The following is a 16,570-nucleotide window of genomic DNA, read 5'->3' as shown; positions in this document are numbered from 1 at the left end:
AAAAAAACAAGGGTGATGTCATGGTAGGGGTTTACTGCAGACCACCTAGCCAGGTAGAAGAGGTGGATGAGGCTTTTTTTAAACAGCTAATAAATTCATCCAAAGCACAGGACTTGGTCGTGATGGACTTCAGCTACCCAGACATCTGTTGGGAAAATAACACAGCAGAGCACAGATTATCCAACAAGTTCTTGGAATGCACTGGAAACATTTTTTTTTAATTTCAGAAGGTGGAGAAAGCTACTAGGCTGTTCTAGATTTGATTTTGACAAATAGGGAGGAACTGGTTGAGAATTTGAAAGTGGAAGTTGGCTTGGGTGAAAGTGATCACAAAATGATAAGAGTTCGTGATTCTAAGCAATGGTCGGAGGGAAAACAGCACAATAAAGACGATGGATTTCTGGAAGGCAGACTTTTCAGCAAACTCAGGGAGTTGGTAGGCAAAATCCCATGGGAAGCAAGTCCAAGGGGAAAAACAATTGAAGACAGTTGGCAGTTTTGCAAAGAGACATTACTAAGGGCACAGAGGAAATTATCCCACTGAGTAAGAAAGATAGGAAGTATGGGTCAAATTACAAAGGATGAATATGAAGAAGTTGATATCTGAGCCATTAGCGATTCCAGAAGACTGGAAAAGGGAAAATATAGTGCCTATCTATAAAAAGGGAAATAAGGACTACCTAGGGAATTACAGACCAATCAGCTTAACTTCTGTACCCGGAAAGATAATGGAGCTAATACTTAAGCAATCAATTTGCAAACATCTAGAAGATAATGGGGTGATAAATAACAGTCAGCATGGATTTGTCAAGTACAAATCACGTCAAACCAACCTGATATTTTTTTTGACAGGGTAAAAAGCCATGCGGATAGGAAAGAAGCGATAGACGTGGTATTTCTTGACTTTAGTAAGGCTTTTGATACTTTCTGGCATGACCTTCTCATAAACAAACTAGGGAAATACAACCTAGATGGGGCTACTATAAGGTGGGTGCATAACTGGTTAGAAAACTGTTCCCAGAGAGTAGTTATGAGTGGTTCACAGTCATGCTGGAGGGGTGTAACGAGTGGGGTTCCACAGGGATCGGTTTTGGGTCTTGTTCTGTTCAATATCTTCATCAATGATCTAGATAATGGCATAGAGAGTACACTTTAAAGTTTGCAGATGATACCAAGCTGGGAGGGGTTGCAAGTGCTTTGGAGGATAGGATTATAATTCAAAATGATCGGGAAAAACTGGAGAAATAGTCAGATGTAAATAGGATGAAATTCAATGAGGATAAATGCAAAGTACTCCACTTAGGAAGGAACAATCAGCTGCACACATACAAAATGGGAAATAACAGCCTAGGAAAGTGTACTGCAGAAAGGGATCTGGAGGTCATAATGGATCACAAGCTAAATATTAGTCAACAGTGCAACATTGTTGCAAAAAAAAGCAAACCTCATTGTGGGATGTGTTAGCAGGAGTGTTGTAAGCAATAAACGAGAAGTAATTCTTTCAGTCTACTCTGTGCTAATTAGGCCTCAGTTGGAGTGTTGTGTCCAGTTCTGGGCACCACATTTCAGGAAATATGTGGACAAACTGGAAAAAGTCCAGAGAAAGGCAACAAAAATGATTAAATGTTAAGAAAACATGACCTAGGAGGGAAGATTGAAAAAATTGGGTTTGTTTAGTCTGGATAAGAGAAGACTGAGAGGGGATATGATAACAGTTTTCAAGTACATAAAAGGTTGTTACAAAGAGGAGGGAGAAAACTGTTAATCTTTGAGGACAGGGCAAGAGGCAATGGGTTTAAATTGCAACAAGGAATGTTTAAGTTGGACATTAGGAAAAACTTCCTAACTGTCAGAGTGGTTAAGCACAGGAATAAATTGCCCCTGGAGGTTGTGGAATCTCCTTCACTGGAGATTTTTATGAGCAGGTTAGACAAACACCTGTCAGGGATGGTCTAGATCAGACCTGTACAACATGCAGCTTGGGGGCTGCATGCGGCCCATGTGGGCTCACTGTGTGACCCACGGGGGGGTGAGTAGGTGGGCTCAATATGCGGCCCAGGGAGGGTGAATAGGCGAGCGGCGGGTGAGGGAGGGTGGCTGAGGAGGCGGGTTGGCAGTGGTGGGAGTGAGTAGGTGAGCCAGGGGTGGGTGGGGGGCTGAGGAGGCGAGCGTGGAGTCAGTGTCTGACCTGTTCTACTGAACTGGTCTGGCTCTCATCCCCCCTCCAAGGGTTGCAGCTGTCTGGAGGTGCTGCCTTCCACACCTTCCTCATTCACACCTCATTCATTCAACAGGACAACTGATTACAAAGTTGGAGAAAGATCTTATTCTACTTCTGGCAAAAAGAGATTTTTCTTTTACCTTAATTATACTACCTTAGGGGCCCGCTATTACATATTACCAAGATTCAATACCGTAGTTTCAGTGGGGCAGTGCTGGGGAAGTGGGTTTCTTTCCATGGGGTGGGCGGTGCTGAGCGGGGAAGTATTTTGGAGGGCTTGCCGGACCTGCAGGGGGTTCGACGGGGCCAGGGGGATTCGTCCCTCCACTATTTTCTTTGGAGTAACATGGCCCTTGCCTCTTTATGAGTTGTACAGGCCTGGTCTAGATAATACTTAGTCCTGCCAAGATTGCAGGGAACTGGACTAGATGACCTCTCAAGGCCCTTTCCAGTTCTATGATTCTATGAGTCTATGAAAGTAAGTTTTCTATTTCAATATGTTAGAGTATTAATGTACAGGGAAAATTTAATATCAGAAATATGAATTGCCATTAGAGCTCTTTAAGACTTTAACTATCAAATTATGCAAACATCTAGAGATGATCAGATTTAAAAAAAAAATTAATCAGAAAAAAATGACTTTTCATTGAGGTTGTGAGAACCAAGCAATTTAATCCTGAATCTGCTGGAAACTGTAAAATTTTAGTTATAATAAGAAAATGTTTTCATTTTTACAGCTAGCAGAGACTTTCCATGAAAACGTATTCAACTGAAAACTCAATTTTCCTTTGAAATAAAGCAGAAATTGTCTGACTACTGGAAACTTAGCTTTCAGCCAGGGTTTGGGGAACATGAACATTGTCCAATGACACCACAGTTTCCAATCCATTCCCTCTATTGCAACCGTGTTTATGTCTTTCAAAGCGGTAGCTGCAGGATGGTGAAACTAAGTAGCAAAGTTGGTAGCCCACACAATATGTCTTAAACATACTAACCTCTCTAAACTGAAGCCCAGGGATTTGAAGTCCCCAGACAAAGCCTGTCTATCTTGATCTTACCCAAGAAAATGCAGGAGGTTGATGGAACTAGAACTCAGCTCTCCTCTTCTACTATCGTAGCCTCTGTCCCACACTGCTGCCTACTATACAAAAATACTGTCCACGCATACACAGAACATACCCCGAGGAAGAAACAGTCAATCCCCAAAAAGAGTTTACATTCAAAGGAGACAAGACAGAGAAATAAAGGGAGAGGAAAGAGAGGCAGAAGTGACAGCCCCAAGGTCACAGTGAAGGTCAGTGGCAAAGCCAAGAGTAGAACCCAAGTCTCCTGACTGCTGCTGACCCACACTATACAGACATAGAGTCACAGAGGGAAACAATACAACCTAGCAGTAACTGAGCAATGCTACTAGCCCATCATCTCCCAGAGATGGAAATGCAGCTACAATTTGGTGCCATAAATCAATGTGTAAACAGGAAGCAGGCCGCCTGTGTGGTGTTGGGATGGAATCATCACAGAGGAGCAGCCATGCGGGACTCCTGATAAGTTTACGCTGCTTTTCCCAGGAAAGTGGGAATTAGGGTCAGCAGGTGCCCCAATTTTTGGGTCTTTTTATGAGCCTGGTGAGAAATAGGGGCAAAACATTGGCTAACATTGTTGGATTTGGGTTGTACTTTGTTCCATCCTCCATACTGCATTTGATCAAGCCACATATTGGGCCAAATCCTCAGATGGTGTAAACTGACCAAGCTACATTGACTTTAAGGGAGCGATGCCAATTTACACTCATGTGATAAAACAGCAGAATAGAGCTCTGTTTATGAGCGGTGAAGAACACTAACTACTCCAGTCAATAGTCATGACCAATGTTGTGTACCTTTGATATTCACATCTTGATCAGGGTCACTCTCTCTCTCAGTATAATCCTGACCATTGCCCTTGTCTTTCCCTCCACAGGCAGGACACGATGAACTAAGAAAGAAAATGTCCAACCAAACCAACATAACTGAGTTCCTTCTCCTGGGATTCTCTGATGTTCGGGAGCTGCAGATTTTGCACTTCTTGGTGTTTCTGGTGCTTTACCTGGCAGCCCTGACAGGGAATCTTCTTATCATCACAGCCATAGCTCTTGATCACCACCTTCACAGCCCCATGTACTTCTTCCTGATCAATTTGTCCATTCTAGATCTTGGTACCATCTCTGTCACCATCCCCAAATCCATGGCCAATTCCCTTATGAACACCAGGTCCATTTCCTATTCTGGATGTGTCGCCCAAGTCTTTTTCTTTGTTTTCTTTGCTGTATCTGACTTCGCCTTACTCACCGTCATGGCATACGATCTATATGTTGCCATCTGCAAACCACTGCACTATGAGGCTATAATGAACAGGAGAGCTTGTGTCCAAATGGCAGCCAATGCCTGGATCAGTATAATTGTGTATTCTTCATTGCACACCAGGAGCACATTTGCAATCTCCTTCTGTGGGGGCAATGAGGTGAATCAGTTCTTCTGTGAAATTCCACAGCTACTCAAGCTCGCCTGCTCTGACACGTACTTTGGTGAAGTTGAGGTAATCATCTTGAGTGCATGCTTACTCTTAAGCTGTTTTGTTCTTATAATTCTGTCATACATTCAGATCTTCCAAACAGTGCTGAGAATACCCACTGAGCAGGGTCGGCATAAAGCCCTATCCACTTGCCTCCCTCACCTCATTGTGGTCTCCTTGTTTGTTTCCACTGGCATCTTTGCATACCTGAAACCCACCTCCAGTTCTCCATCAGGTCTGGATCTCGTGGTGGCTGTTCTTTATTCCGTGCTGCCACCAGTGATGAATCCGATCATCTATAGCATGAGGAACAAGGAAATCAAAGCTTCCCTGAGGAAACTCACTGGGTGGAGGTTATTCAGCAAGAATAAAATGTCTATATTTCTCTTATGAACACGGCTTTTATCTGTGTTTATTTACAAACACAATCAATTGATAATACTTTGTTACTGTCCCCATAAGAATATGCTGTATGATTTTTTATGTAAAATGCTGTATTTATAGTGGTAAATCCAGACTCACTCCACTAAGTCAATGGAATTATTCTAGGTTTATACCAGTGTAAGTTAAATGTCCATTAACATGTCTCCAGTCATAGAGAAGGAGGTGGGAGGTGGGGTGGTTACTGAATTATGGATTGTTATAATAAGCCATAAATCCAGTGACTCTATTCAGTCCATGATTTTTGGCATCTAGCAACATTAATAATTTAAGGTCCCAGGCCCATCCCTTGAAGGTGTTGTGCAAGTTTCCTTTGAGAGAAGGACTGAGCGATCAGATATAGATTTTTTTTGCAGATATAGAATGATCACTTTATGAAAAGTGTTCACCCACAGGCAATAGGGTGTTTTTGTCTTTTATCATTTTCCTGTGTGAGTTCATTCAAGAGTGTAGTGATTGTTTGGTTTCATCCACATAATTGTTATTGGAGCATTTAGTGCACTGGAAGAGGAACACCACATGTTGCAATAGGCATGTGTAGGACCCATGGATCTTGACAGATGTTTTGTGGGGGGTGCTGATCATCATAGCAGTGGAGATATGTCTGCAGGTTTTATATCTGTTGTTGTGGCTGTGTTAGTGTGTCCTGTTCTGTGGGGAGCTTGCTTCAAAAGATGAGCTTGGAGATGTTGGAAGGTTGTCTGAGGGCCAGAAGAAGGAGTGATGGAAAGATTTCTTTTAGTTCATGGTCCCCATTGAGTATAGATTGTAATTGTTTGATGATACCCTGTGTCATCAACAGGCTAATTCATCTTGAATGGTCCCTTGAAATATTTGTTAACTATTTACACTAAACAATCTGTTCCAATTTGTATTTAGCTGTAACACTCTGAGTACATTTCCTAGACCTGAAGAAGAACTCTGTGTAAGCTCAAAAGCTTGTCTCTCTCACCAACAGAAGTTGAGGAATAAAAGATCTTACCTCATTCACCTTGTCTCTCTAATATGCTGGAACCAACATGGCTACAACACCACTGCATAAATCAATGTTGTGTTATTCTTGATATTGTTGAAAGTCTTATTTAAAAGGAAGGTTTTTCAACGTTTCCTAAAGACAATCAGACTCTGGATAATGAGGCCAAATTTTGATCCCATTGAAGTAACTGGAATTTAGCCACTCACTTCAAAGGAATCATGATTTGGTCAGTGGCCAAAACACACAAGGATCCAAGTGTGGATCCAGGCAGCTTGGAAAAATGAATGCAACAGAGATATAAGGGTGAGATTCTCATCTCATCTAAATCAGAGCAGATACAGAGTAGCTCCATTGACACCACCAGTTTAATATTGACAAGGTCTTGGACCAAAGACACAGGACTAAGTTCAGTAGTAACAAAGTCTGGTGCAAGTTATTTGTCAGGAGTCATTTGTTATAATATTGGTGTGAATGGGAAAATGCTATCACATACACTGATCTGGTTTTCCATATGCCATCCAGTGTAAATCTAGTCACATCCAAACTGAGAAAGAATCTAAGAAGTTGGCCTGTTATTAGTATAATAACACTATCTTTGTGCATGGTTGTGTACACTTCATATATGACAGAAAAAGGCAGGGTCTGAAATTAGATAGACAGAGAGAGAGGACCATTCTTTGTCCTAACACACAACCTAATTGTGTCATAATGATAGATTTCTATTTGATTGTGAATTGTTAGTTAGCTAGCTAGCTAGATAATGAATAGTTTATGCAAATTATTGAGACTCATTTCCTATCCAAGACTATGCCCAGATCATGATTTTCTTATAAAAATTAATTATTTAACATTATTTACCAAATAATTTCTCTCACAATACCTTAATCCACAGCTCAGCTACAAACAGTTCATCCTAAATACTTGGGGTTTGAACTTTAAGCTGTTTCAACTGGATACATTTTTAACATGCTCTGTTTCCTTTCCCTGAGTGGATGAGTTCATAGAATCATAGAATATCAGGGTTGGAAGGGACCTCAGGAGGTCATCTAGTCCAACCCCCTGCTCAAAGCAGGACCAATCCCCAAATAAATCGTCTCAGCCAGGGCTTTGTCAAGCCTGACCTTAATATCCTCTAAGGAAGGAGATTCCACCGCCTCCCTAGGTAACCCATTCCAGTGCTTCACCAGCCTTCTAGTGAACAAGATTTTCCTAATATCCATCCTAAACCTCCCGCACTGCAACTTGCGACCATTACTCCTTGTTCTTTTATCTGCTACCACTGAGAACAGTCCATTCTCTATGGAACTCCCTTTCAGGTAGTTGAAAGCAGCTATCAAATCCCCCCTCATTCTTCTCTTCTGCAGACTAAACAATCCTAGTTCCTTTAGCCTTTCCTCATAAGTCATGTGCTCCAGCCATCTACCAATGTGATAGATGCCATCATGTGCCAGCAATGCCTCTCTGCCATGTACACTGGCCAAACCTGACAATCTACGCAAAGAATAAATGGACATAAATCTGACATCAGGAATCATAACATTCAAAAACCAGTAGGAGAACACTTCAACCTCTCTGATCACTCAGTAACAGATTTAGAGGTGGCAATTTTGCAACAGAAAACTTCAAAAACAGACTCCGACAAGGAACTGCTGAACTTGAATTAATATTCAAACTAGATACCATCAACTATATTTAAATAGAGAGTGGGAATGGCAGACCCATTACACACATTCAATCTATTTCCCTATGTTAAGTATCCTCACACCTTCTTGTCAAACTCTCTCAAATGGGCTCTTGATTATCACTACAATTTTTTTTCTCCTGTTGATAAAACCCCTCTTAATTAACAAGCCTTTTAGAGTGGGTTGGGCAACTGCCACCTTTTCATGTTCTCTGTATGTATCTCGTTAGTCTCTAAGGCCTGGGCTACACTAGCAGAGAGGTTCAAACTAAGATACACAACTTCAGCTACGCTATTCATGTAGCTGAAGTCAAAGTATCTTACTTCGACTTACCTGGCCATTCTCACACCGGTAAGTCGACTTCCGCAGCTCCCCCACCGACTCCGCTTACTCCTCCCGCCAAGGTGGAGTACAGGCGTTGATTCAGGGATCGATTTATCATATCCAGACTAGATGCGATAAATCGATCCCCAATACATCAAACACTCCCCACCAATCTGGAAGGTAGTATAGACATACCCTAAGGTGCCACATGTACTCCTGTTCTATTTGCAGATACAGGCTAACACAGCTGCTACTCTGAAACTAATCATTTTTGTTGACCTCTGCTGGACTCTTTCCAAATCCTTCTTGTAGTGTAGGGCCCAAAACTGGACACAATACTCCATATGAGGCCTCAGCAATGCTGAATAGAGGGGAACAATCACCTCTCTCAATCTGCTGACTATGCTCCTACTTATAAGGAAAGCCCTGCTCTCCCAGCTGGATCCCCACAACCCAGCGGTCCCCCTCCCCCAGCCAGAGCCTCGCAACCCCACTCTCCCAGCCGAAGCCCAGCTGCCCCGCAGCCCGCTACCCCGGCCAGAGTTCTACAAGCCCGCAGCCCTGGTTCCCCTGCCCTAGAGTGGCAAGTGCGGCTGTCCCGCTCTCGCGGCCGGAGCCCTGCTGCCCCGCTTCCACCGCTGGAAATCCGAAGTGCCGCAGGGAGAGTACATGCCCCAGGAATTGGGCCCCACACTGGCTAAAACCAGCCCTGACCATTCTTATGAACTGTACACAGATCCCCAATCCAGTTCATATAGCTTGGATGCTTGTGCCAACATTGCCAGTAGTGGACTTTTTGTTGACCTCTGCTGGACTCCGGCCAAGGGAGCAGGGCCAAAAGCTGACATTAACATTGTTTCAGTCTTTGTCAGAGGTGGCTCCCGGCCCCAGCACGCCAAGCCCCTGCTTGGGGCAGCAAGCCGTGAGGGGGCACTCTGCCGGTTGCTGGGAGGGTGGCAGGCAGGGTGCCTGCAGCAGCTTGCCTGCGAGGGTCTGATGGCCCCGCAGCTCCAGTGGACCTCCCGCAGGCACTGCTTAAGTGGAGTGGGCATATCGCTGTGCTTGGGGCACCAAAATGTGTAGAGCCGCCCCTGGTTTGTGTGTTACTTGACATTGTGTATTCATTGTCACCATAGAAGGGACGGGCTCTGCATAGATGGAAATTTGCCTGGGCATCAGTAGAAAATGTTAAGTAAAATTTACTTTAAAAATTATACCTGGTGCTTTGTCATCTGGTGTTATCATTTTTATTTCTTAGCTTTCAGCTATTTAAGTCAACTCTAAAACTTTCCTACTGACTGTTTACTATCTGACATTGTATCTCTCTAATCTCCTTCATAACCATCATTGACTTTTTTCCATTTTAATACTATCCCTTAGTATCAGAGACAGTGAGAAAAAATAGAAAATAAAGGTACATGACTATCTTTTTATCTCTACGTACAATGATAGATATACATGCATCTGTCTCACATAGAGACATGTGATGTATTCCCCAATGGTCATACTGGGTCAGATCAATAGTCCATCTTGCCCAGTATCTTTTGTTAGTGTTAAACCTGCTGCCTATTAATTTCATTGGGTGGTCCCCCAATGAAATTCACTGGTCCTTCAGTTATGTGAAGGAGTAAATAACACTTCCCTACTCACTTTCTTCACACCATACATGATTTTATAGACTTCTATCGTATCCTCCCTTTGTCATCTCTTTTCAAAGTTGAATAGGCCCTTTTAAATAGTCTTTTAAATCTCTCCTCATATGGAAGCTTTTCCATACTCCTAATCATTTTTGTTGCCTTTCTCTGTACTTTTTCTAACTCTAATATATCTTTTTTGAGATGGGGTGACCAGAACTGCATGTAGTATTCAAGGTGCAAGCGTACCATGGATTTATATAGAAGCATTATGATATTTTCTATCTTATTATCTTTCCCTTTTCTAATAGTTCCTAACATTCTGTTAGCTTTTTTGACTGTCGCTGAACATTGAGCAGATGTTTTCAGAACAATATCTACAATGACTCCACTTTCTTGAGTGGTAACAGCTAATTTAGACCCCATAATATTGTATGTATAGTTGGGATTATGTTTTCCAGTGTGCATTACTTTGCATTAATCAACACTAAATTTCATCTGCTGTTTTGTTGCCCAGACACCCAATTTTGTGAGATCCCTTTGTAACTCCTTGCAGTTAGCTTTGGACTTAACTATCTTGAGTAAATACGTATCATCTGCAAACTTTGCCATGCCAGTGTTTACCCCTTTTTCCAGGTCATTTATGAATATGTTGAACAGCACTGGTCCCAGTACAGATCCTTGGGGGACCCCATTATTTATCACTTTCCAGTGGAAAACTGACCATTTATTCCTACTCTTTGTTTATTATCTTCCAACCAATTACTGATCCATGAGACGACTTTCCCTCTTATCCCATGACTGCTTATTTTGCTTAACAGCCTTTGGTGAGGGACCTTGTCAAGGCTTTCTGAAAGTCCAAGTACACAGTGTTGAGAGTATCACCCTTGTCCTCAGGTTTGTTGACACCATCAAAAAATTATAATAGATTGGTGAGGCATGATTACTCTTTACAAAAGCCATGTTGACTCTTCCTCCAACATATTGTGTTCATCTATGTGCCTGATAATTCTATTCTTTACTGTAGTTTCAACCAATTTCTTGGTATTGAAGTTATGCTTACTGGTCTGTAATTGCCATGATTGCCTCTGGAGACTTTTTAAAAAAATCAGTGTTACATTAACTATCTTCTAGTCATCTGATCCAGAGACTGATTTAAGCGATAGGTTACATACCGCAGTTAATAATTCTGCAATTTCATATTTGAGTTCATTCAGAACTCTTGGGTGAATACCGTCTGGTCCTGGTGACTTATTACTGTTTAATTTACCAGTTTGTTCCAAAATCTCCTCCATTGACACCACATTCTGGGACAGTTCCTCAGATTTGTCACCTAAAAAGAACAGTTCAGGTATGGGGATCTCCCTCACATTCTCTGAAGTGAAGACTGATGGAAAGAACTCATTTAGATTCTCTGAAATGGCGTTGTCTTCCTTGTGTGCTCCTTTAGCACCTCAATCATCCAGTTGATCCACTGACTGTTTGACAGGCTTCCTGCTTCTGTTTTATTATTATTATTATTATTATTATTATTATTATTATTATTATTATTATTATTATGCAGCTAATTTTTGTTTCTTTTGCAAGTTCTTCAAAATCTCAACTTAGGCAAAGCAACAGAGCTCCTTAGCACTATACCAATTTACACAAACTGGGGATCAGGTCCCCCTGACTTCAATAAAATTACAGCCAATATATACTAATGCCATGAATCATTGCACCTGCTGCTTGATGAGCTGTTGTCTGAGGTAAGAAAAAAAATGGAATTGCTGAGAAAGAAAGAAAGAAAGAAGAAAGAAAGAAAGAAAGAAAGAAAGAAAGAAAGAAAGAAAGAAAGAAAGAAAGAAAGAAGTTGGGCCATTCATCCCAATAGAAGAGGAAGACTGGATACAGAAAATCTTAGCAACACTGAATTCCTCCAAGTTCTATCCCGAGGACTGAATGAATCAATCCTTAACCATTAAAAGTTACACTTCTAATTAATCTCAAAGGCAAGAAATTAAGGACGTGCAGAAGAGTTAGGAATTTGTGACTTGTCTTCAGTTCAGATTCACAGGCACAGAATATGGATTTGAAACTGTAATGAGACAGATCCCCAGCTGATTTAAATTGACATAGCTCCATTGGAGAGAGTGGGCCAGATCCCAGCCTGTGTAAATCAGCATAACTCAACTGAACACATGGAAACGACTGTGGGCTAATACAATGAGGGTGCATGACAGTTAGATAGACTAAACAATACTGATGGTTGAGAATTGAAGGAATCACAAGCTGAGACAAACTCCACAAAGGCCAGTACAGTAAATTTTCTATCTCAGTTAAATATATTTTGGGGGATTAATATACAGGGGAAATTTAAGAACATAAATATGAAATTACAATCTGACCTATTTTTGACTTTTGGTATCAATGTAATGAAATATCTACTGCTGGTTGGAATTTTTATTCCTTTCTGCAAAATTTTGAATTTTCACTGAAACCCCAAAATATGACTTTTATTTTTGTATTCATTTTTTTAACTTTTTGTCTGTCAAAAAATTCAGCTGAAAAATGCACATTTTAAGATTAAAACCATTTTTTTTAGTTTTCAGTTTTCCAAGAATAATCAATATTTCCAAGAAAATATTCTGAGAAAAAATTGTTTAGCTGAAAACTCAATTTTCCATAAAATAAACAAACAAACAAACAAAATATATCAACACATAGCTTAACAGCACCTACTTAGAGAAAAAAAATTGTGGGTCAGGCCCTAATTAAGGAATCACTATAAGTCCCATGTTAGGCCTGGAGACACTAAGGCACAAAGAATTGAGCTAACTTAGTTTCTTGATCATCTTTCTAGTCACTGTTACCTGGCTGTACTTGTTATCATAGGCTGGGGTGTTAAAAGGAGTCTAAGGGAGTTCTTGTCTTACTCTCTCAGATTCCTTTGCAAAACTCAGACTTAATGTTTCTGAAATTCAAGAGAAGCCCAGGCCTTGGAAATTAATAAGATAGACACAGGACCAGTATTGCAAGGGGTTTAGGCACCTAAGAATGGAGATGCAGACCTACTGGGATTTACAATAGCACCTAAGCACATTAGGCTCCTAACTCCCATTGGATGTCAATAGGACTTAGCCACCTGTCTCACTTAGGAGCTTTGATAGATCCCACTAGGCACCTGTCTCCATCTTTAGGCGCCTAAATGCCTTTGTAATCCTGACCCACAGATAACAGAACTCGGCTGGAGTTGGGGAACTTTGGAGGAGATCCTAGGGCCTGTGCTATGCAGAGGGTCAAACTATAGGATCATAATGGCTCCTTTTTGCTTTCTCTATGACTCTTTGAACTTTTGCCTCTGGGCCTCTGCTTTGAGCTGTGCAGAGCTCCGGGGAGTGAGTCCCATAAGCCTGAAAATAGACATGGATAAGTCACCTTCCACAGCATCAGTTCTTTAATATCAGTGAAGCTCAAAGCCAGCTGCACACAGCTCATCTACTGAGGGCAACAGGTCTGTGCCTAGCTCTGTCAGATCAGTCTAAGAGTGAGAGGAGAAATTACTCTTGCATGGCTTAGCTTTTGGCTTCTAGATACTCCAGCGGTGTTAACAATGGAGTTAGATAGATAATGACCAAAGAATCCTGGCACTGGAGGATTGAATGCATCACAAGTTTGGGAAAAATCCACAATGACCTGCACAGTAAGTTCTTTATTTCAATTAAATATATTTGGAGATTAATATACAAAGCATACGTAAGACCCTACATGTAAATTACATTTTGAACTCTGTAAGGCTTTTGCTATCTATTTAGTCATACATCTAGATCCAGTCAGAAAAAAAAAATCAGTGGAAAATTTTGACTTTGCACCAGAAACCCGAAATCAGAAAAGTTTTGGAGACTTGGCAGCCAAAAACTATTTTTTTCAGCTGAAAACTGTTGAAAACTAAAAATTTTAATTTGAAAACAAAAGAAAACTGGGGTTTCCAATTTTTTTAAAAAATAATATCTCAGACACTTTGCCTGACCATTTTTGTTTAGTTTAAAATCCTGTTTTTGAAAACAAAAATTCGAACGAAAATTTCTGACTGCCCCTTATTGGAAATGGCGTTGTTAGCAAAAGTGGGAAACATCAATAGTTTTGAATAATACCATGATTTCCAACCCATTTGTGCTGTTGCAACTGTGTTTATTTGTGTTTCAAAGGAAAAATGAGTAGACGATAAAAATTGAGTAACAAGCAAAGCTCTTAGCCACAGAATGTGTTTTACAACCACTAGTACCTTTCAACTTAGAGTAGGAGTTGAACTGGCTAGCTAAGGTCTGGCTATCCTGACACAACCCAAGAAGAGAAAGGAGGTCAACAGGAAGAGAACCCAGCTCTCCTATTCTAGCATCAGAGCCTCTGCCCCACACTGATGCCAGCTAAACACTAATGCCCTTGACAAGGGTATAGAAGACAGACATAGTAAGACACAAACACTCCCCACAGGAGCTCACAGTTCAACTAGACAAGGCCAGGGCTGACGAGAGGGGGGGACGCCGGTACAAATTACTGGGACCCGGTGGTCCGGAAGGGGGCCCGACTACGTTGCATATGTGATTTTAATTTAAGTTTTTTTAAAATGTTTTTTTTATATGTTCCTTAAGAATAAATGTTTTCTTTTCCTATTCCATGTTTCATTTGTATACCAGGCAGGGCATTTATTTTTTCTGAACATCAATACAAATCCCGAGTAAAGATTTTTAGCCAGTCCACCCTTGCTGGGGGGGCCCAAAATTTTTTTTTCTCCGGGTCCTGAACCCGCTCTCAGCAGCCCTGGACAAGGAGGGAAAGGGAGAGAGGAACTATTAGAGATAAGCCAGTGCTCAGGGCACTGGGGGTGTCTGTTTCGTGTTTCTCTAGGACAAGGGAATCAGGCTGTGCTGGTGGTTTAGAAGTTTTGTTTCCTGTCCAAGTGGTGAACTTGCTGTGTGTCATAAGACCATATGACAGAAAGGGATCTGAGTCATCAAGTCCAATCCTCTGCTACCATTGACAACCCCGTCATATAATCTCCATCAGAAACTGACCCATCCCCATATTAATCTAGCTGGGTTATCTGCTACGAGGGCTGTTCCTGGCCCTCTCTCTTCTGACGGGGACAAACTTTCTCTGCATTTCCAGTCTAAATTTACTCATGGCCAGTTTATAGTCATTTGTTCTTATGCCAACATTGTCCTTTAGCATCAACAGCTCTTCTCCCTCGCTAGTGTTTACCTCCCTGATCTATTTACAGAGAGTGATCGTATCCTCTCTCAGCTGGTGTTTTGCTAGGCTACACAAGCCAAACTCACCTAGGCTATGTCTAAACTAAGGGCTAGCGGTGCAATTTCCCGCTTACATACATGTACTAGCTTGATGAGCGCTAGCGCGAGTACAAATAGCAGTGTATCTCTGGGGCCATGGGCACAGCTACAAACCCACCTGTGCCCTGCGGGAATGTGCTCAGCTGTGCCTCTACTGCCACTGCCCATGCTATGGTAGCTACACTGCAATTTATACTCGCACCAGCTATCATTGAGCTACTGCGAGTGTGTGTATGCAAGCTGGGAATCACACTCCTAGCTCATAGTGCAGGCAGTGCGTCATTCTCCTCTCCTAAAATAGCTCTCAATTGTCACAATAGCTGGACCATCATTCCTAAGATTGTTCAATTTGTGTTGTGACTCATTCCATATTTACACTGATTTTTATAAAGCCACATCTTGGATGGATAGTCAGATGGTGGAAATGGAGCCATCCTTTAACTGTAGGTGTGCCATACCGATTTACACTGGTGTGATGATAATGCACCTGACTCGTGGTGTGATTGTCAGAGGTGAGGAGGTAGAAGTGCTCTATCCTGACATTGCCCTTGCAGTCCCTCCACAGATAGCACATGATGTCCTAAGAAGGAAAATGTCCAACCAAATTATCGTGACCGAATTCCTTCTCCTGAGCTTCTTTGAGGCTCAAGAGCTGCAGATTTTGCACTTTGTGGTGTTTCTTCGGATTTTCCTGGCAGCCTTGATTGGGAACCTCCTCATTATTGCAGCTGTGGCCCTGGACCACCATCTTCACACCCCTATGTACTTCTTCTTGATGAATTTGTCCATGATAGACCTCGGATCTATCGCCATCACTGTCGCCAAGTCCATGGCCAATTCCTTATTGAACACCAGGTCAATTTCTTATTCTGAATGTGTTGTCCAGGTCTTTCTCTTCATTTTCTTCACTGCGGTTGACTTTGGTTTTCTCACCATCATGGCATACGAGTGCTATGTAGCCATCTGCAAACCACTACACTATGAGTCTCTGATGAACAGGAGAGCTTGTATTGAAATGGCAGCCAGTGCTTGGATCAGTGGTATTTTCTGCTCTGCACCGCACACTGGGAACACATCTGTATTAATCTTCTGTGGAAGCAACATAGTGGATCAATTCTTTTGTGAAATTCCACAGCTACTCAAACTCACTTGCTCTGACTCATATCTCAATGAAGTTGGGGTTATTGCCTTTTTTGCATGTTTAACTATAAGTTGCTTTGTTTTAATAATTGTGTCATATGTTCAGATCTTCACCACAGTGCTGAGAGTCTCCTCTGAGCGGGGCCAGCATAAAGCCATCTCCACCTGCCTCTCTCACCTGATTGTGGTCTCCTTTTTTGTTTGCACTGGGAACTTTGCCTATGTGAAACCACCCTAAATCTGTCTATCAGGTCTGGATCTTGCGGTGGGTG

The 16,570-nt window shown here is 41.8% G+C and overlaps 1 protein-coding gene across 1 annotated transcript; it reads left to right on the top strand.

The window, feature by feature from the left end:
• Positions 1-4,183: 4,183 nt before the first annotated feature.
• Positions 4,184-5,164, top strand: LOC127032879 (olfactory receptor 14A16-like). Its single transcript, XM_050920473.1, has one exon. The coding sequence runs from the start codon at positions 4,208-4,210 to the stop codon at positions 5,162-5,164; it is 957 nt and encodes a 318-aa protein (XP_050776430.1). The 5' UTR covers positions 4,184-4,207.
• Positions 5,165-16,570: the final 11,406 nt, after the last annotated feature.

The sequence above is a fragment of the Gopherus flavomarginatus genome, chromosome 12 (assembly GCF_025201925.1).
Source record: "Gopherus flavomarginatus isolate rGopFla2 chromosome 12, rGopFla2.mat.asm, whole genome shotgun sequence".
Classification (NCBI taxonomy): domain Eukaryota; kingdom Metazoa; phylum Chordata; order Testudines; family Testudinidae; genus Gopherus; species Gopherus flavomarginatus.
This window is presented reverse-complemented; position numbering and strand designations above follow the sequence as displayed.

Excerpts from the sequence above, each read along its gene's own strand:
- LOC127032879 (XM_050920473.1), top strand. The coding sequence starts at position 4,208 with ATGTCCAACCAAACCAACATAACTGAGTTCCTTCTCCTGGGATTCTCT.